The 20836-nt window shown below is 47.3% G+C and overlaps 1 protein-coding gene across 1 annotated transcript; it reads left to right on the top strand.

Annotated features, from left to right (window-relative positions):
• Positions 1–482: 482 nt before the first annotated feature.
• LOC142200033 (protein phosphatase Mn(2+)-dependent 1K-like) lies at positions 483–20228 on the top strand. Its single transcript, XM_075270034.1, has 7 exons — positions 483–567; positions 8123–8639; positions 10252–10352; positions 16472–16637; positions 16868–17012; positions 18267–18401; positions 18715–20228. The coding sequence occupies exons 2-7, from the start codon at positions 8200–8202 to the stop codon at positions 18844–18846; spliced, it is 1119 nt and encodes a 372-aa protein (XP_075126135.1). The 5' UTR covers positions 483–567; positions 8123–8199; the 3' UTR covers positions 18847–20228.
• Positions 20229–20836: the final 608 nt, after the last annotated feature.

The following is a 20836-nucleotide window of genomic DNA, read 5'->3' on the forward strand; positions in this document are numbered from 1 at the left end:
ATATTACCTCAGTACTCTCGCCCTGTCTCTGATGATATTACCTCAGTACTCTCGCCCTGTCTCTGATAATATTACCTCAGTACTCTCGCCCTGTCTCTGATATTACCTCAGTACTCTCGCCCTGTCTCTGATAATATTACCTCAGTACTCTCCCCTGTCTCTATATTACCTCAGTACTCTCGCCCTGTCTCTGATGATATTACCTCAGTACTCTCGCCCTGTCTCTGATAATATTACCTCAGTACTCTCGCCCTGTCTCTGATATTACCTCAGTACTCTCGCCCTGTCTCTGATAATATTACCTCAGTACTCTCCCCTGTCTCTGGAATGCTGAGGTGACCTCTGAGGGATCTTCCCGCCTCCTGCCTGTGACTCTGGTCTGTAGCCAGGCTGTGGAGGCGGTGGCTGCTGGGCGCACTACCATTGGCTGCCTGATATTGATGGGCGGGGCTACAACACTGCTTCGGCCTGCTGGCTTTGTTATTGCCTCAGTTCCCTATAGCCATCAGCAGGAGAAGCGTTAACCCGTGCTGTGCCAGAGAGGAGGCCTGTGGCTGCCCCGGACACGTAAGTTATACTGCCTGGTATATACAGCACTGGTGCAGAGCATACCATTCAGCTGATGGTTGGGGGGGCAGGGGCAGCCTAGACCATTGGGAAGCCATGGAATGTGCCTGGGTGTGGGTGTGTCAGCCCCTGTATGGGTAATGGCAGGATTTGGGGTGTTTAGAGGGTGTGTGTCGGGTTGCTGATTGTTATTGGTGTGATGTTCCTGCAGTTCTTCTAGAATGTTCTGCTGAGATCTGTGTCACATCCCTGGAGACTGCTGAATGAATGACTGCGGTGTCTGTGCGGAGGGCCCGGCCGCTGATCCTCTCACCACGACCACCGTTATGTGCGGGGGACATCACAGGAGCCGGTCATGGAGGAGGTCCTGGCCAGGCTGCACAACAAAGGGTTCAAAATAAATGATTCCATATGGGTTTTAGTGATCAGCTGTTATCTCCATGGTTGGCCTGCCCAGTGTAGCATGACATGATAGACATCAGAGGAATGGCTGACCAGTAGATAGACATCAATAATCTCCATCTTATGGTTGGCCTCCAGGTATGAATGGTCCAATGGTCGTCAGGTGAATGGTCGATCCTGTGATGTATTGACTGCTCTACAAACACAATAACCTTCTCCAGGGAATGTTATGTTTGGCCTGTAGGTGTTATGTAGTATTACACAATGGTTCTAACATGAATGGATGGCCATGTAATACAGTGACTTTCCCTGGAAGCACAACCATCTTCTCCAGGGAATCTTACGGTTGGCCTCCAGGTGTTATGTAATAGTACACAAAGGTCGTCACGTCAATGACTGCCTTAGAAATGCAACAATCTTCTCCAGGGAACCTTCTGGTTGGCCTACACATGTGTTGTAGTATTACACGTTGGTCATCATGGGAATGGCTCACCATTTGTTTCTAGGAACAGGTTAAGGGGATATTGTCACTCCTTAGGGAGAGACCACCCTATAGGTATGTGGAGACTTGGCATTTGTACTCCACTGTGAGGGATCATGGGAAGAATATGCAAATCTGTCTCCCAGGATGTTAATATAGGGAGATAGTGCCTCAGTCTTGCAGCCCCCTAGTGGGTCAGTCAGGGACATCGTGTGTTACATGTTCAGCCATTCATCTGACCAGCTTGTAATACTACATCACACCTGGGGGCCAACTAGAAGGTTCCTTGGAGAAGATTATTGTGTCTATAGGGAAAGTCAACGTATAACAATCTTCTACTGGGAACCTTCTGGTTGGCCCCTAGGTTTGATGTAGTATTACACGCTGGTCTTCACAAGAATGGCTGACCATGTGTTTCTTGGAACAGTCAATGTATTCCATGGTCAGCCATTCATCTGATACTACATTACCTTAGCAGGCCAACCATAATCTTCCCTGGAGAAGGTTGTTGTGCATCTAGGGACAGTCAATGTATAACAAGCTTCTCCATGGTGGCCTATGGTTGGCTTGCTGGTGTTGTGCAGTATTAGATTGGTCATTAGATGAATGGCTCCCTCTCCTCAGCAGGGGCTCCTTCTCAAGATACAAATGAGCTTTATTAGCAGGGCTTGCTCCCCTGGATGTGTGCCTGGAAAGCTAGCGCCCTCTTCTGTATGGTGAGCCATAGGGGGAGTCTGCCTAGCTCTGCCCTGCAGGCCATGTTGGAGGTGTTGCGATGGACATGGAGCAGGTATTTGCAGAACTCCAGGTGGAAGGTCTCTGTTGGGCTGGAGTCTTCCCCCTCTGGGACATCTATACGTGACAGACCTTTAATGTCTCACAGTAACCAATCAGATTGCTGCTTTTAACCTTCCACCGGATGATAAAATGGTGCATGTGATTGGTTGTCACTGCGGTCCTATCACTAGTACTGAGAGGGTCCTGCTGGCCACATGAAACCTTTTTAACTAGTGAAGTGCTGGTGAGATCTGTAGACTTGCTTAGATCCTCCTTTATCAGGATAAGAGGATACTGTGAGTGTGACCCGCCGGGCTCTGTATCCTCGGTATGTGCTCTGTGAGTGTGACCCGCCGGGCTCTGTATCCTCGGTATGCGCTCTGTGAGTGTGACCCGCCGGGCTCTGTATCCTCGGTATGCGCTCTGTGAGTGTGACCCGCCGGGCTCTGTATCCTTGGTATGTGCTCTGTGAGTGTGACCCGCTGGGCTCTGTATCCTCGGTATGCGCTCTGTGAGTGTGACCCGCCGGGCTCTGTATCCTCGGTATGCGCTCTGTGAGTGTGACCCGCCGGGCTCTGTATCCTCGGTATGTGCTCTGTGAGTGTGACCCGCTGGGCTCTGTATCCTCGGTATGCGCTCAGTGAGTGTGACCTGCCGGGCTCTGTATCCTCGGTATGCGCTCAGTGAGTGTGACCCGCTGGGCTCTGTATCCTCGGTATGCGCTCAGTGAGTGTGACCTGCCGGGCTCTGTATCCTCGGTATGCGCTCAGTGAGTGTGACCTGCCGGGCTCTGTATCCACGGTATGCGCTCTGTGAGTGTGACCTGCCGGGCTCTATATCCTCGGTATGCGCTCTGTGAGTGTGACCCGCCGGGCTCTGTATCCTCGGTATGCGCTCAGTGAGTGTGACCTGCCGGGCTCTGTATCCTCGGTATGCGCTCAGTGAGTGTGACCTGCTGGGCTCTGTATCCTCGGTATGCGCTCAGTGAGTGTGACCCGCCGGGCTCTGTATCCTCGGTATGCGCTCAGTGAGTGTGACCTGCCGGGCTCTGTATCCTCGGTATGCGCTCAGTGAGTGTGACCTGCTGGGCTCTGTATCCTCGGTATGCGCTCAGTGAGTGTGACCTGCCGGGCTCTATATCCTCGGTATGTGCTCTGTGAGTGTGACCCGCTGGGCTCTGTATCCTCGGTATGTGCTCAGTGAGTGTGACCCGCCGGGCTCTGTATCCTCGGTATGCGCTCAGTGAGTGTGACCTGCTGGGCTCTGTATCCTCGGTATGCGCTCAGTGAGTGTGACCTGCCGGGCTCTGTATCCTCGGTATGCGCTCTGTGAGTGTGACCTGCTGGGCTCTGTATCCTCGGTATGTGCTCAGTGAGTGTGACCCGCCGGGCTCTGTATCCTCGGTATGCGCTCAGTGAGTGTGACCTGCTGGGCTCTGTATCCTCGGTATGCGCTCAGTGAGTGTGACCTGCCGGGCTCTGTATCCTCGGTATGCGCTCTGTGAGTGTGACCTGCCGGGCTCTGTATCCTCGGTATGCGCTCAGTGAGTGTGACCTGCCGGGCTCTGTATCCTCGGTATGCGCTCAGTGAGTGTGACCTGCCGGGCTCTGTATCCTCGGTATGTGCTCAGTGAGTGTGACCTGCCGGGCTCTGTATCCTCGGTATGCGCTCAGTGAGTGTGACCTGCTGGGCTCTGTATCCTCGGTATGTGCTCTGTGAGTGTGACCCGCTGGGCTCTGTATCCTCGGTATGCGCTCAGTGAGTGTGACCCGCCGGGCTCTGTATCCTCGGTATGTGATCTGTGAGTGTGACCTGCCGGGCTCTGTATCCTCGGTATGCGCTCAGTGAGTGTGACCTGCTGGGCTCTGTATCCTCGGTATGTGCTCAGTGAGTGTGACCTGCCGGGCTCTGTATCCTCGGTATGCGCTCAGTGAGTGTGACCTGCCGGGCTCTGTATCCTCGGTATGCGCTCTGTGAGTGTGACCCGCTGGGCTCTGTATCCTCGGTATGCGCTCTGTGAGTGTGACCCGCTGGGCTCTGTATCCTCGGTATGTGCCCTGTGAGATTCTACACCCGGAGGAGCCGCTCATTCATTTCCATCCCTTTGTTGTGTCAGATGGAAATTGTTCACCTGCTGCAGCGAGATATCTTATCACAGAAGCCCCAATTATTTTTACCCACCACATTTCATTGTTTTTGTTGTTGTGTGGTAAGATATCTTGCTGCAGCAGTCTGTTTGGGTTAACGCTGCTGTGTCTGTAGATCTGCGTCATGTCGGCTTTGTGTCAGGTTTTCTTTGGCCTGTTCTGACAGGATTGTTGTACTGGGTTACGGAGAATGGGAAATGTTCAGTATACGGTTGTGTTATAGCCCCAAAGCCGTGCAAGTACTCGCCCCTCGCTCATGTACCCCTCTAATGACCCTCACTCTGATTTATATAACGGGTGTCTCGTGTACCCCTCTAATGCCCCGTGTACTGATCTATATAACGGGTGTCTCGTGTACCCCTCTAATGCCCCGTGTACTGATCTATATAACGGGTGTCTCGTGTACCCCTCTAATGCCCCGAGCACTGATCTATATAACGGGTGTCTTGTGTACCCCTCTAATGCCCCGTGTACTGATCTATATAACTGGTGTCTCGTGTACCCCTCTAATGCCCCGAGCACTGATCTATATAACGGGTGTCTTGTGTACCCCTCTAATGCCCCGTGTACTGATCTATATAACGGGTGTCTCGTGTACCCCTCTAATGCCCCGTGTACTGATCTATATAACAGGTGTCTCGTGTACCCCTCTAATGCCCCGTGTACTGACCTATATAACAGGTGTCTCGTGTACCCCTCTAATGCCCCGTGTACTGATCTATATAACGGGTGTCTCGTGTACCCCTCTAATGCCCCGTGTACTGATCTATATAACGGGTGTCTCGTGTACCCCTCTAATGCCCCTCGCACTGATCTATATAACGGGTGTCTCGTGTACCCCTCTAATGCCCCGTGTACTGATCTATATAACGGGTGTCTCGTGTACCCCTCTAATGCCCCTCGCACTGATCTATATAACGGGTGTCTCGTGTACCCCTCTAATGCCCCGTGTACTGATCTATATAACGGGTGTCTCGTGTACCCCTCTAATGCCCCGTGTACTGATCTATATAACGGGTGTCTCGTGTACCCCTCTAATGCCCCTCACTCTGATCTATATAACTGGTGTCTCGTGTACCCCTCTAATGCCCCGTGTACTGATCTATATAACTGGTGTCTCGTGTACCCCTCTAATGCCCCGTGTACTGATCTATATAACGGGTGTCTCGTGTACCCCTCTAATGCCCCGTGTACTGATCTATATAACGGGTGTCTCGTGTACCCCTCTAATGCCCCTCACTCTGATCTATATAACTGGTGTCTCGTGTACCCCTCTAATGCCCCGTGTACTGATCTATATAACTGGTGTCTCGTGTACCCCTCTAATGCCCCGTGTACTGACCTATATAACAGGTGTCTCGTGTACCCCTCTAATGCCCCGTGTACTGATCTATATAACGGGTGTCTCGTGTACCCCTCTAATGCCCCGTGTACTGATCTATATAACGGGTGTCTCGTGTACCCCTCTAATGCCCCGTGTACTGATCTATATAACGGGTGTCTCGTGTACCCCTCTAATGCCCCTCGCACTGATCTATATAACGGGTGTCTCGTGTACCCCTCTAATGCCCCGTGTACTGATCTATATAACGGGTGTCTCGTGTACCCCTCTAATGCCCCGTGTACTGATCTATATAACGGGTGTCTCGTGTACCCCTCTAATGCCCCGTGTACTGATCTATATAACTGGTGTCTCGTGTACCCCTCTAATGCCCCGTGTACTGATCTATATAACGGGTGTCTCGTGTACCCCTCTAATGCCCCGTGTACTGATCTATATAACGGGTGTCTCGTGTACCCCTCTAATGCCCCTCACTCTGATCTATATAACTGGTGTCTCGTGTACCCCTCTAATGCCCCGTGTACTGATCTATATAACGGGTGTCTCGTGTACCCCTCTAATGCCCCGTGTACTGATCTATATAACGGGTGTCTCGTGTACCCCTCTAATGCCCCGTGTACTGATCTATATAACGGGTGTCTCGTGTACCCCTCTAATGCCCCTCGCACTGATCTATATAACGGGTGTCTCGTGTACCCCTCTAATGCCCCGTGTACTGATCTATATAACGGGTGTCTCGTGTACCCCTCTAATGCCCTGTGTACTGATCTATATAACGGGTGTCTCGTGTACCCCTCTAATGCCCCTCGCACTGATCTATATAACGGGTGTCTCGTGTACCCCTCTAATGCCCCGAGCACTGATCTATATAACGGGTGTCTTGTGTACCCCTCTAATGCCCCGTGTACTGATCTATATAACGGGTGTCTCGTGTACCCCTCTAATGCCCCGTGTACTGATGTATATAACGGGTGTCTCGTGTACCCCTCTAATGCCCCGTGTACTGATCTATATAACGGGTGTCTCGTGTACCCCTCTAATGCCCCGTGTACTGATGTATATAACGGGTGTCTCGTGTACCCCTCTAATGCCCCGTGTACTGATCTATATAACGGGTGTCTCGTGTACCCCTCTAATGCCCCGTGTACTGATCTATATAACGGGTGTCTCGTGTACCCCTCTAATGCCCCGTGTACTGATCTATATAACGGGTGTCTCGTGTACCCCTCTAATGCCCCTCGCACTGATCTATATAACGGGTGTCTCGTGTACCCCTCTAATGCCCCGTGTACTGATCTATATAACGGGTGTCTCGTGTACCCCTCTAATGCCCTGTGTACTGATCTATATAACGGGTGTCTCGTGTACCCCTCTAATGCCCCTCGCACTGATCTATATAACGGGTGTCTCGTGTACCCCTCTAATGCCCCGAGCACTGATCTATATAACGGGTGTCTTGTGTACCCCTCTAATGCCCCGTGTACTGATCTATATAACGGGTGTCTCGTGTACCCCTCTAATGCCCCGTGTACTGATGTATATAACGGGTGTCTCGTGTACCCCTCTAATGCCCCGTGTACTGATCTATATAACGGGTGTCTCGTGTACCCCTCTAATGCCCCGTGTACTGATGTATATAACGGGTGTCTCGTGTACCCCTCTAATGCCCCGTGTACTGATGTATATAACGGGTGTCTCGTGTACCCCTCTAATGCCCCGTGTACTGATCTATATAACGGGTGTCTCGTGTACCCCTCTAATGCCCCGTGTACTGATCTATATAACGGGTGTCTCGTGTACCCCTCTAATGCCCCTCACTCTGATCTATATAACTGGTGTCTCGTGTACCCCTCTAATGCCCCGTGTACTGATCTATATAACTGGTGTCTCGTGTACCCCTCTAATGCCCCGTGTACTGATCTATATAACGGGTGTCTCGTGTACCCCTCTAATGCCCCTCACTCTGATCTATATAACTGGTGTCTCGTGTACCCCTCTAATGCCCCGTGTACTGATCTATATAACGGGTGTCTCGTGTACCCCTCTAATGCCCCGTGTACTGATGTATATAACGGGTGTCTCGTGTACCCCTCTAATGCCCCGTGTACTGATGTATATAACGGGTGTCTCGTGTACCCCTCTAATGCCCCGTGTACTGATCTATATAACGGGTGTCTCGTGTACCCCTCTAATGCCCCGTGTACTGATCTATATAACGGGTGTCTCGTGTACCCCTCTAATGCCCCTCGCACTGATCTATATAACGGGTGTCTCGTGTACCCCTCGGTACTCGGGCGTCCATTATTCTGGCTCCTCGGAGGACACACTGCTAGCACCAAAGTTAACCCCTGTAACTGCGTCACATCTTTTCTATTCACCTCTAATTTTTCTTTGTTTCTTCTGCAGTTTATCCATTTGAAGTCCTAGAAGTTATCGAATCCCAGAAGTTTATTTTCCGCTCCCTCAATCTTTGCAGTTCAGGAATGTCAACAGCCATCTTGGTCACATTTGTAAGACATGGAGGGTCCCGGGTGGGAAGAGGAGCACTATTGACATCGCGCGTCTTACAAGATAGCAATCGCCTTGCTTCAGCCTGCCAGAGCTCCACCACCAGCCGCAGGTCCTCACGTCTTGACCCCGATGGTAGCGGGCGCCCGGCCACCTGGGACACTTTTGGCATTTGGGACAATCGGATCGACGAGCCTATCCAGCTCCCACCCAGTATTAAGTATGGCAAACCCATCCCCCACATCAATCTAGCCAAAGTCGGCAGCGCCACCCAGCTGGGGAAGCGGAAAGAAAACGAAGACCGATTCAGCTTCACCAAACTGACGGACGACGTCTTGTATTTTGCTGTCTATGACGGGCACGCGGGAGCCGCAGCAGCCGATTTCTGTGACCGCTTTATGGCCAATTATATCAAGTGAGTCGCGGTGTCTGAGGCGGGATTAATGATGTTATAATGGGGCGGTATCTGATTAGTAATGTTATAATGGGGCGGTATCGGATTAGTAATGTTATAATGGGGCGGTATCGGATTAGTAATGTGATAATGGGGCGGTATCTGATTAGTAATGTTATAATGGGGCGGTATCCGCTTAGTAATGTTATAATGGGGTGGTATCGGATTAGTAATGTGATAATGGGGCGGTATCTGATTAGTAATGTTATAATGGGGCGGTATCTGATTAGTAATGTTATAATGGGGGGGTATCGGATTAGTAATGTGATAATGGGGCGGTATTGGATTAGTAATGTTATTATGGGGCGGTATCTGATTAGTAATGTTATAATGGGGCGGTATCCGATTAGTAATGTTATTATGGGGCGGTATCTGATTAGTAATGTTATAATGGGGCGGTATCTGATTAGTAATGTTATAATGGGGCGGTATCCGATTAGTAATGTTATAATGGGGCGGTATCTGATTAGTAATGTTATAATGGGGCGGTATCTGATTAGTAATGTTATAATGGGGCGGTATCCGATTAGTAATGTTATAATGGGGCGGTATCCGATTAGTAATGTTATAATGGGGCGGTATCCGATTAGTAATGTTATAATGGGGCGGTATCCGATTAGTAATGTTATAATGGGGCGGTATCCGATTAGTAATGTTATAATGGGGCGGTATCCGCTTAGTAATGTTATAATGGGGCGGTATCCGCTTAGTAATGTTATAATGGGGCGGTATCCGATTAGTAATGTTATTATGGGGCGGTATCTGATTAGTAATGTTATAATGGGGCGGTATCTGATTAGTAATGTTATAATGGGGCGGTATCCGCTTAGTAATGTTATAATGGGGCGGTATCTGATTAGTAATGTTATAATGGGGCGGTATCCGCTTAGTAATGTTATAATGGGGCGGTATCTGATTAGTAATGTTATAATGGGGCGGTATCCGATTAGTAATGTTATTATGGGGCGGTATCTGATTAGTAATGTTATAATGGGGCGGTATCCGATTAGTAATGTTATTATGGGGCGGTATCGGATTAGTAATGTTATAATGGGGCGGTATCTGATTAGTAATGTTATAATGGGGCGGTATCCGATTAGTAATGTTATAATGGGGCGGTATCCGATTAGTAATGTTATAATGGGGCGGTATCTGATTAGTAATGTTATAATGGGGCGGTATCCGATTAGTAATGTTATTATGGGGCGGTATCTGATTAGTAATGTTATAATGGGGCGGTATCTGATTAGTAATGTTATAATGGGGCGGTATCCGCTTAGTAATGTTATAATGGGGCGGTATCCGATTAGTAATGTTATAATGGGGCGGTATCCGCTTAGTAATGTTATAATGGGGCGGTATCTGATTAGTAATGTTATAATGGGGCGGTATCCGCTTAGTAATGTTATAATGGGGCGGTATCTGATTAGTAATGTTATAATGGGGCGGTATCCGCTTAGTAATGTTATAATGGGGCGGTATCTGATTAGTAATGTTATAATGGGGCGGTATCCGATTAGTAATGTTATAATGGGGCGGTATCCGATTAGTAATGTACGGTTTTCACCCGCAGGGAATTCCTTACACAGGAACAAGATATGGAGAAGGTTTTGAGCTCGGCTTTTCTGGAGATCGATAAAGCTTATGCGAGACAAGCTCGACAGTCGGCTAACGGTAGGTGTTGGTGTTTCGACCTCTTTCTGTTGCTTCATTGTATAGAATTTGACCGGTCTCCTGAACAGAAAGAGACTTTGAAATGTGACCAATGCCCTATAAACGTGATACCTGAAAGATGAGCTAAGTGCCCCCTACTGGGTAGCCTTAAAGGGGAAGTGTCACCAGGAAATGACCTAATGTTAACATATTAATGTGACTTAAACATGCTTTAGTAAAACAATTTTGGCAATATTTTTCAAAAATTTGTAAGTTATCTAGATTCGAAATTTTTTTAAAAAATCCTGCAGTTCTAACTCTGACCACTAAGCCATATAATATGCTGAGACTTCCTGTTTTCTGTAGACTTCAGCAGTCACATCATTTACAGCACACTGATAATCATAGGATCTGCCCCAGACCATTTTGTCTGTCCCATGATACTTATGTTGGAAATGGGAAGTTGCTGAATACTTTAGGCTTGGTGGCAAGAGTTGGAATTGTATTTATTTATTTCTTACCTATACATCTATATGGACGTATAAATGATATAATGGGCACTCTCCTAGGTCAGTGTCTATGCAAATGACATTATTGCATCGTGTATATGTAGTTGTTCAAGGCATCAGACTAATGGGCTTATTGTATCTGGGGTGACATGTCGGAGGGTGGGAGCTACGGGGTTAATGATTTACTAGTTGTACATAAATAAGGCTACTTAACCATGGAGGTATATGGGATTGCTATAAGTCTACATATCATTAAAGGGAACCCGTCAGGATGATTGGGGACACTGCTCACGGGTCCTTATAGATTGGGGGGTTTAGTGTCTCCCTGTGTGTAAATCCATCTGTGCCCATAATGGAAAATTAATAAACCTTTTAGACTCTCATTGGTGCTCCCGGCGCCTGCGCAACTCTTCAGTGAATCCGAGGACGTCCACCCTGGTCCTGGAGGGACGGCGCATGCGCACTGAAGACGCGCTGAAGAACTGCGCCGGCAGCGGGAGGATAAAGGCTTCTTATTACGGGCATGGGTGGCTTCAATAAAGGCGCTAAACCCTCTATAAGGGCCTGTGGGGGGTTTAGTGCTCCATACCGTCCTGTCAGGTTCCCTTTAATGCACATTACGTGTGTCTGTTTTATGGCGGCTGGCTCTAAAATACACTGGGAATCCCCCATCTGTGTCATGTTATTGTATATTATATACGTATATATTGTACTGTATTATATATAAATCTATGCATATACTATATTTGCTGACAATCTGGTTTCCGATCCTAAGGCCGTACATTCACAATACCGGTCCATAAAAGACAGGACAGATGGTGTCCGTGTGTTCTCCATTGCCCTATACCCTTCAATGACTGAGCCCGGACAACAGACCAGATTGAACTAGGACCGGTTCTGAGTTTTGCTCCAGGTTCACAGCCCCTCACGTAGGCTGTGGGGAAAACCAATGGTTGTGTTTATGAGGTCGTAGAACATGGCATCAATCTGTAAAAGACATGGCCATGTGTATGGGGCCTAATAAAGAAGAGGTGCCTGATATATAAGGAGGGCCCTGGCACCAGTACTATGGGGTGCTGAAGGCCTAACATGTATTAATGTATTAATGTTCCATTTAGCAGTTGACTTCTAGTACCGGCCTCTGACTGCGATCACCCGGCTGCCCACAGACCATCCAGGGAATATGTCTGCCTATCTCCCACCACCTAGTGGTCCTAGCCTTATCTTCATGAATCCGGCAGCTCGGGATGAACAAAACTTTAGGAATTAAGGTCTACATGAAATGGCCCTCTGTGGTCCGTCCCTGCCCCAGGGGGGTCCCTCTGTGGTCCGTCCCTGCCCCGGGGGTCCCTCTGTCACCCTCAGTGTCCTTGCCCTAGTCATGGATGAATGTAGATTGACCATATATTTGAGGCGACCTCTCACGTTGTGACCAGATATCCGTATCCTCCTCTTAGTGTATTTTGGAGCCCTCCGTCCCTGTCTGAACACTAATCTATAATATTATATAATATGTTTGTTTTTTTTCATACATGAAATGTTTCACTTGCAATATTGGGAAAGCCAAAAAAGCTGCACATCTTGTAATGTCTTGTAAAGCCCAAACTATTCCAAACGGCCATTGCGTGTCGAGTCCTTGTACGTGTCGTCCGCCAGGCCTATATATTCCATTCTCTATCCTGTCTGTTTCCCACCCCGTGCAGCTTTTTTTCACCTCCCGGTGTTGCAGGTTTTTTGTATGATAAACCCCCGGGTGTATTTCCTATTTGCCTCTGTGTGCGTGTTATTTGTGGCAGAGACTGCACGTGGTGAGCAGCTCTAGACTGGGAGGCCCCGGACGTTATAATGCTGGGCTTCAGTGGAAAGGGAGATCTCCTAAATTTTGTCCCAGGTGAAGGAGTCCGGCGGTTCCTAGCCTGGACTACAGGAAGGTCCCAACATCCACTTTGTCACATTAGTAGAGAGAAAAAAATGTCCAGTGAGTGTTGAGCGATCTCCAAAGATCTCCGTTTTTGTTTTTATTTTTTTGTATATTAGTGTCGTTGACAGGAGAGAAAATGACAATATTCTATAAAATATACATAGAACCCAATGAGGCGCCACGCCACTTACACCTCATCATATCACACACCGCAGATTTTGGAACAGATTGAAAAAAAATATATATTTTTTTATTTGGCTTTTGTTATAAATTATTATAATTATTTGGCTTTTGTTGCTGGAAAATGACCAATATAATAAAGATATAATATATTGGTTTATTTTTTTTAAATAATGTTTAACATAAAACTTGAAAAATTCCATATTTAATTTTTTTTTTTTTTTTTTAATTCCGAAACATCCTGCAGTTCTGATTTTGGCCACTAGGTCCATTAAAGGGATCCTATCATAGAAACCGTTTTTTTTATGAGTAACACGTAGGAATAGCCTTAAGATAGGCTATTCTTCTCCTAGCTTTCGTTGTCTTCTCAGCGCTGCCGTTCCATAGGCATCCCGGGTCGTGTCAAATCTGCAAATGAGTTCTCTCGCAGCATGGGGGGTGGGCCCCAGCGCTCAAACAGCACTGGGGGCGTCCCCAATGCTGCGAGAGAACTCTCTCTCCAGCGCCGCCTCCATCTTCGTCAGCAGCGTCTTCTTCCGGCGCAGGTTTCCAACTTCTAGGCCTCGGGCCTTGTGCAGAGCAGACTGCGCATGACCACAGGCCACGAGAAAATGGCCGCTTACTATATTGTGCATGCAGCCATTTTCTCGTGGCCTGTGGGCATGCGCAGTCCGCTCTGCCTGAGGCCTAGAAGTCGGAAACCTGCGCCGGAGGAAGAGGATGAAGAAGACGCCGCTGATGAAGATGGAGGCGGCGCTGGAGAGAGTTCTCTCGCAGCATTGGGGACGCCCCCAGTGCTGTGAGAGAACTCATTTGCATACTGACAAGAATCGGGAAAGACAATGAATGGCAGAATAGCCTTTCTTAAGGCTATTCCTACGTGTTACTCATTAAAAACAAAACGGTTTCTATGATAGGATCCCTTTAATATGTTGAGACTTCCTGTGCTCTGTAGATATCTTTGCAGCAGTCACCTCACTTACCGCATATGAGTGCGCAGTAAATGAGGTGACGGCTGTGATCTGATGGTTTATAGATTCCTCTGCAGAAATCACGTATATATGTAGATAAAACTCTCCCATGGAAGTGAATAGGGTCTGCTCCAGACCATTGTGTCTATGACCTATAGTCTACCCACAGGAGAAAGGAAGTGTCAAATTATTTTAGGCTTAGTAGCAAGAGTTGGAATTGCAAGATTTTGAATATATAGATAACCACATGAAGAATTTATATTAAAAATAAAAAAACCAGCACCACCTCTGTCCATGGGTTCTGTCGTGGTATTGCAGCTCAGCCCCTGGACAATCCCTTTAACTTGTGCCCTTTTGAGCAAGTCCGTGTCCACGTTGGACTGCATTGCCGCTATAGTCGGCCTTCTTGTGACATACGGATAGCGTGCGTCCTGTTATTCTACCAGCGATGTGTTGGGTGTGTTTAATGCACCACAACTACACCCCGAGACTGTTCCAGAATCTGTGACTACCCATAAGCGATGCTTCCTGCGCATAGTCTGCAGCTAACACGCCATGATTTCACGTTTAAAGCAGGTATTTCTGTATTTTTAGCAGGTGACCTTTTTAGGGTCCTCATTGGCACTGACTCTATGAACCCCTTGAAACCTTTTAGGGCGATTTGGGACACTAAACCCTTACCCGGCCCTTATACAGTGAAGACCTGCGCAGCCGCCGGGACCACCAGAGTCCGATGAAACTCCTTGGTCTTCTCTGTAGGTCAATATAAACTTCATTTTTAATGTGGCCGAGGGTTGTATTATAACAGGGCGGGGGTTTAGTGTCCCAAATAACCTGGACAGGTTCCCTATAAGGTCCATGATCCGAGGACTTCTGCTGTCGGCCATTGATTTAGCTCCAGATCTGTAGAACCCACCAGACTGGTCTCACCATAAATCATTGTAGTTGTCAAAGGGCCTGAACCATGTCCTCTCTGACCAAAGAGAGCCTGTGGCTGTGACATAAAGTAAGTGACCCCCCCCCCCCCCCATCAAGTCCTTAAATTACATTTGTATCACTGTAACTCTGGGCCTCAAAACTCATCAGAAATTGAACAGGCCTCGTCTCCCATAACAACCGATCACTGTGTTTCAGCAGAGTTTGCTAATAAAGTTGTTTTCTGCTCCCAAGAAGTAGTAATACGGCCTTATAGACAGTGGTAGTAATATGGCCCTATAGATAATAATAATACGGCCTTATAGACAGTGATAGTAGTAATACGGCCCTACAGACAATAATAATACGGCCTTATAGACAGTGATAGTAGTAATACGGCCCTATAGATAATAATAATAATACGGCCCTATAGACAATAGTAGTACTGCCTTATAGACAGTGGTAGTAGTAATACGGCCCTATAGACAGTAATAACACGGCCTTATAGACAGTGGTAGTAATATGGCCCTATAGATAATAATAATACGGCCTTATAGACAATAATAATACGGCCTTATAGACAGTGATAGTAGTAATACGGCCCTATAGACAGTAATAACACGGCCTTATAGACAGTGATAGTAGTAATACGGCCCTATAGATAATAATAATAATACGGCCCTATAGACAATAGTAGTACTGCCTTATAGACAGTGGTAGTAGTAATACGGCCCTATAGACAGTAATAACACGGCCTTATAGACAGTGGTAGTAGTAATACGGCCCTATAGACAGTAATAACACGGCCTTATAGACAGTGGTAGTAGTAATACGGCCCTATAGACAGTAATAACACGGCCTTATAGACAGTGGTAGTAATCCGGCCCTATAGATAATAATAATAATACGGCCCTATAGACAGTAATACCTGCTTTAAACCGCCATCTTCCGATCACACTACAAGCGCTTAGATGGTTAACTCTTAGACGTCTGTCTCCTTTTTTCATTGAAAACATGGCACAATACATGTACGTGTGCAGAAAAACGTAAGGCAACATATAGATGAGGTGTCCGAGCGAGAGTCCTGGACACGTATGACACCTCTACAGGAGATGTGGTGACCGCCGCAGTCCGTATACAGCCCAGTATATATGTTTTGGATCGCAACGGTCCCTTATTAGTCGTCCATGTTCCTGGCCTAACTCCATAGAGGAATCTGAATCCTCTCTCCTATTAACCCCTTACGTATGTAATTGATAACGCACTTATTCTATATAGCACTTTTATCAGTCCCATATCTACTACCGTAGTGAGATCTCAGTCCCCTATAAGTGCCCAGCGCTGTATATAGACACAGTAAGGGTTATGGCTTCTGTACCGTTTCCGGCATACTCGGAGGTTGTCTGAAGCCGCCATACACGAGCCCTTTGGCTTCCTACATCTGGCCCTGCAGGGCCTTACAGGTATACATGCATTGCGCCATGTTGCTGTCGCGTTCCGTTCACTTCCATCGTGCATGCTGCTGCTTTCTCCATTCATACTAACACACATTAGCTGTAGGTAACTAAAATTATCGTCACTTTGATATTTGCCATTCTGTCTGCTCAAGTTCTGACCCGTCTACTCTTCTCCTGGTATTTTTAGCCAATCTCTTGAACTGCGGGACCACAGCCACAGTCGCCTTGTTGCGTGATGGCATTGAGCTAGTTGTGGCTAGTGTTGGCGACAGCCGGGCGCTGTTATGTCGCAAAGGCAAACCAGTGAGGCTGACCATTGACCATACACCGGAGCGGAAAGAGGAAAAACAGAGGTATGGTATCTGTATGTGTGTGTATGGCATCGCACCACGATGGGATAGGGCGTCTGTTCTGTCCCAAGAGAAATAGCAAAGCCGCCCCTTTAATACACATCTAAAGTAGTGCGTGTTTCACGGTTATTGCAATCAGTACAGTACTTGTTACGGTATAATGCTTTGGTATGACACTGCGGTATATTCCATATGGTTAGTCACATGCAGTGTTATGTACAATCTGTCCTCAGGATACGGGACTGTGGCGGTTTTGTTGCTTGGAATAGCCTGGGGCAGCCTCATGTCAATGGAAGACTCGCAATGACGAGAAGCATCGGAGATCTGGATCTCAAGTCAGTGGGCGTGATAGCGGAGCCGGAGACCAAGAGGATTAAGGTGAGAATCTGTGAAATTCCCCCCAAGATTAGTTTCCAGACACGTTCCATGGATATAAGGACCACCAACAGCTATTCCTTCTGCCGCCTCCCGATTCTTATTCTTATCTCTTGTTTCTGTGTATTACACACAATGCTGCTGCGTCACCTCCAGGGGTGTCTTAAGGGGATTGTCAGGAAGACCGAGGACTCCTTGGCTCCTCATTGTTATGGAGGTGGAGCTGTACAGGGGCCCTGATCTGCACATGTAAAGAATCTGGTGGCCCCCAGCCATGACCGTATGTCTCCAGAGATACAGGGGGCAGATCTATCCATACTGTCTACAACTACAAATCCTGTTATAACGATCTCACTTTCCAACCTGCCTAAATTCTCACTCACTTTTATAATGTTCCAAAATTCTGACTCCTTTTTCCAATGCAGTAAAAAAAAAAAAAAAAAAGTCTTCATTGCCCACAAACTAAGTTCACGCCATCTTAAAGGGATCCTATCATTAAAACTCAAATTTTTCTGCCTACCACATAGGAATAGCTGTAAGAGAGGCTATTCTCCTCCTACCTTTATATGTCTTCTCCACGCCGCCGTTCGGTTGAAATCCCGGTTTTCATCGGTATGCAAATGAGTTATCTCGCAGCACTGGGGGCGTCCCCTATGCTGCGAAAGAACTCTCCAGCGCCGCCTTCATCTTCTTCAGGAATGGCCTCTCTTCGCGTCTTCTTCCGGCGTTGGCTTCAAACTTCTAGGCCTTGGGCAACCGACTGTGCATGCCTGCCGGCCACAAGAAATTGGCTTCTTACAATACTGTGTAAGCGGCCGGCAAGCATGAATAGTCTGCTTTGCTCTAGGTCTGAGGCCTAGAAGATTGAAGACGCGAAGAAGACCCGTTCCTGAAGAAGATGGAGGCGGCGCTGGAGAGCTCCCTTGCAGCATTGGGGACGCCCCCAGTGCTGCGAGAGAACTCATTTGCATACCAACGAAAACCGGATGATATACTGAATGGCGGCACGGAGAAGACATCTAAAGGTAGGAGACAAATAGTCTTTCTTAAGGCTACTCCTACGTGGTAGGCAGAAAAAAATTGAGTTTTAATGATAGGATCCCTTTAAACTTAAAGACACTTCTGACCCCGCGCCCATTCTGGAGTACTTGCTTTACAGCCGCCATTGCGAAGCAGAGTAACTTCCTATAGACGTGTATACATAGTGACAGTGATGGCTCCGGCCTCCATTAACCATTTCTTCTCCCTCCTTTGCAGCTCCATCATGGGGATGATAGCTTCTTGGTATTAACCACGGACGGCATTAACTTTATTGTAAACAGTCAGGAAATCTGTGACATCATCAACCATTGCCACGATCCCCGTGAAGCAGCTCAGGTCCTGACTGAACAGGTAAGACTTGTGCGCCATATTATTAATACATCAAGACCTTTTTTTTTTTTTTTTTTTCTTCTTCTTATCTAAAAAATCTTACCAAAAACTCTAACAATAGGTTTAACCTAAAATCTGATTTAAAAAAAATAAAATAAAAAACTGGTTCTTTTCTGGTAAGACATTGCCTTTAAGGTCCTCTGGCATCAGGATAGACAGCAGTTAGTGGAGTAAGCCTTAGGTTCCTGTAATCTCTGGTGAGACTGTCCAGCCTGTATGATAATGTCCACTCTCTTTCTATATGTAACGGGTTTCTTCTGACTGTCTCTTTTAGGCTATCCAGTATGGCGCAGAAGATAACAGCACTGCCATAATTGTCCCGTTTGGAGCCTGGGGAAAGCACAAGAGCTCTGAAGTCAGTTTTTCTTTCAGTCGAGGCTTTGCATCGAGCGGCCGATGGGCTTGACTGGCAGGCGTCTCCAGGGTTATTAAAGGGAACCTGCCACCCGCTCTGGATTTTTGCATCCCTCATTAGGCTACGCTATGGTGATTCCAGCACAGTTGGAATTTTTTCTCTAGCCCTCACCATCCCTGAGAAATCTGATAATTAGGTTCTTTACTGTCGGGTGGGCGGTCCCAGACTACCTGCTCCATCTTAGGTCCACCCACTTAACTGACTAGTAAGAATCACAGATTGCTCGGGAACAGTAGGGGCTAGAGAAAAAATTCCAACTGCGCCAGAATCAGTGGAACAGAGCCTAACTAAGGATACAAAGAGCTGGAGTTGGTGAGAGGTCCACTTTAAGTGGCACAAAATGTTGATGTCCGTGCACTGTACAGAGTTCTTATTTTGTTTTTTTTTAATGAATTACCTTTACCGTGACCTTCTAGGCCGGTGAATGCTGCTTGTCTTGTACAGTTCATGTTGGTATGAAGGACTCTGCGTATGTATGAATATGATGGCCGCCTCCGGCCATTAACCCTTAGTTATACTGATGTATGTGAAGAGCACATTTTGTCGGCTAGAATGACAGGATAGGAGACTGGAGGGGGCTGAATTGTTCTTAAAGGGGTTACCCAGCTTCCAAAAATTGTCTGAGGATTTAGTACCGCTGCAGATGGATTTGCACTTTCCTTGTCCTGATTTTACTTGCTGCTTCTTGTCTCCCTGTTACTTACATGCAGTGATCTGGGGATAAACTACATTTCCCATGATGCATCCGCCTGCTCTCACTGTATACCCCTCCCTTCTCTACACTCCCCCGCACTGAAATCACAGGTAATAAATCCCTCCCACATCTGAGATCACATGCTAATGTGATGTTTTGCTTGCTGGCTGCACTGCTCACAGGGAGCAGTAGCGAGCTGGCAAAGAAAACGCCACTGCTGAGGTCAATGACTTGCAATCTATCAATAAACAGGGCTGAATTTACCCGATTATATATTAGGAATTGTTTTAGATTGACGCACCCTGTTGTATGGCCGATATTTTAGAAGCTGGGTGACCCCTTTAACGTCCTTCTTCACTTTGCTGTACATGAACAACTTAGTTGTGCACTTTATTCCTCATTTGCACTGCGGTAGTGACTGACTCCTTCTATCCTGTTACACTCTATATATAATATATGTTTGTATCTCTCATGTCCGGCTCCTTCACCACCACGACATACATGTTCAGTTCTTGTTTTTTATGAAGGTTTGTATCGGGTGTTTTTTCTTTTTTTTTAACTCTTTCAGAAAATGTGAATTGGAGCAGAAACGAATAAACGTATTTTCTCTGCTCTTTGTCGCCATTTAACCCTCGATGATCATTACATGTAAATAAAAGTGCGGTTTGGAAGAAACTTAGTCGGGAATGTCACATGACTGACACCATGGGGGAGGGGGGATTTATTTGGAATGGAGATCTACGCCAGGTCTATTCTGGACCTAAGGCGAGGACTTAACCTCTTCGTAAACCTCTGTGTCCCCGCACCAGCCGGGCATACGATACACCAGTCTTAAGACATTCGGATCAAAAGGAAGATGATTTTTTGGTGGGGAGCAGAGACCTTGTGGAAGGAGATGGCGGTGAAGTGTCTCTTTCCTCTCTCCGATCCTGAATGTTGTAAGGGATTAGTCTGGGTCTCCTGGACGTCGTGTGTTTGGGGCCAATCCCATAGTCTTCCTATATATTATACACACTCCTGCTTGTCCATCACTGGTTCTTCACGTTTCGGGTAGATTGCGTCAGGGTATATACAAGCTGTAGACTTTGGGGGCTGGTCAGACCGCCATGGAGTCATTGTGACCTTGATAGAAACCAAGAACCGAAAGAGCCCCCAAAAGCGGCAGATTGGCAGCCAGGTGAGCGATGATGTATCAGGTCACCCTGGACTCCTGGCTGGCAGCCTTGTGACTACCTGCACACAACTATACATTGCCTGGATATGGGTTTCCACTTTGCTCTGTGGCGC

The sequence above is a fragment of the Leptodactylus fuscus genome, chromosome 4 (genome assembly GCF_031893055.1).
Source record: "Leptodactylus fuscus isolate aLepFus1 chromosome 4, aLepFus1.hap2, whole genome shotgun sequence".
Taxonomy (NCBI): domain Eukaryota; kingdom Metazoa; phylum Chordata; class Amphibia; order Anura; family Leptodactylidae; genus Leptodactylus; species Leptodactylus fuscus.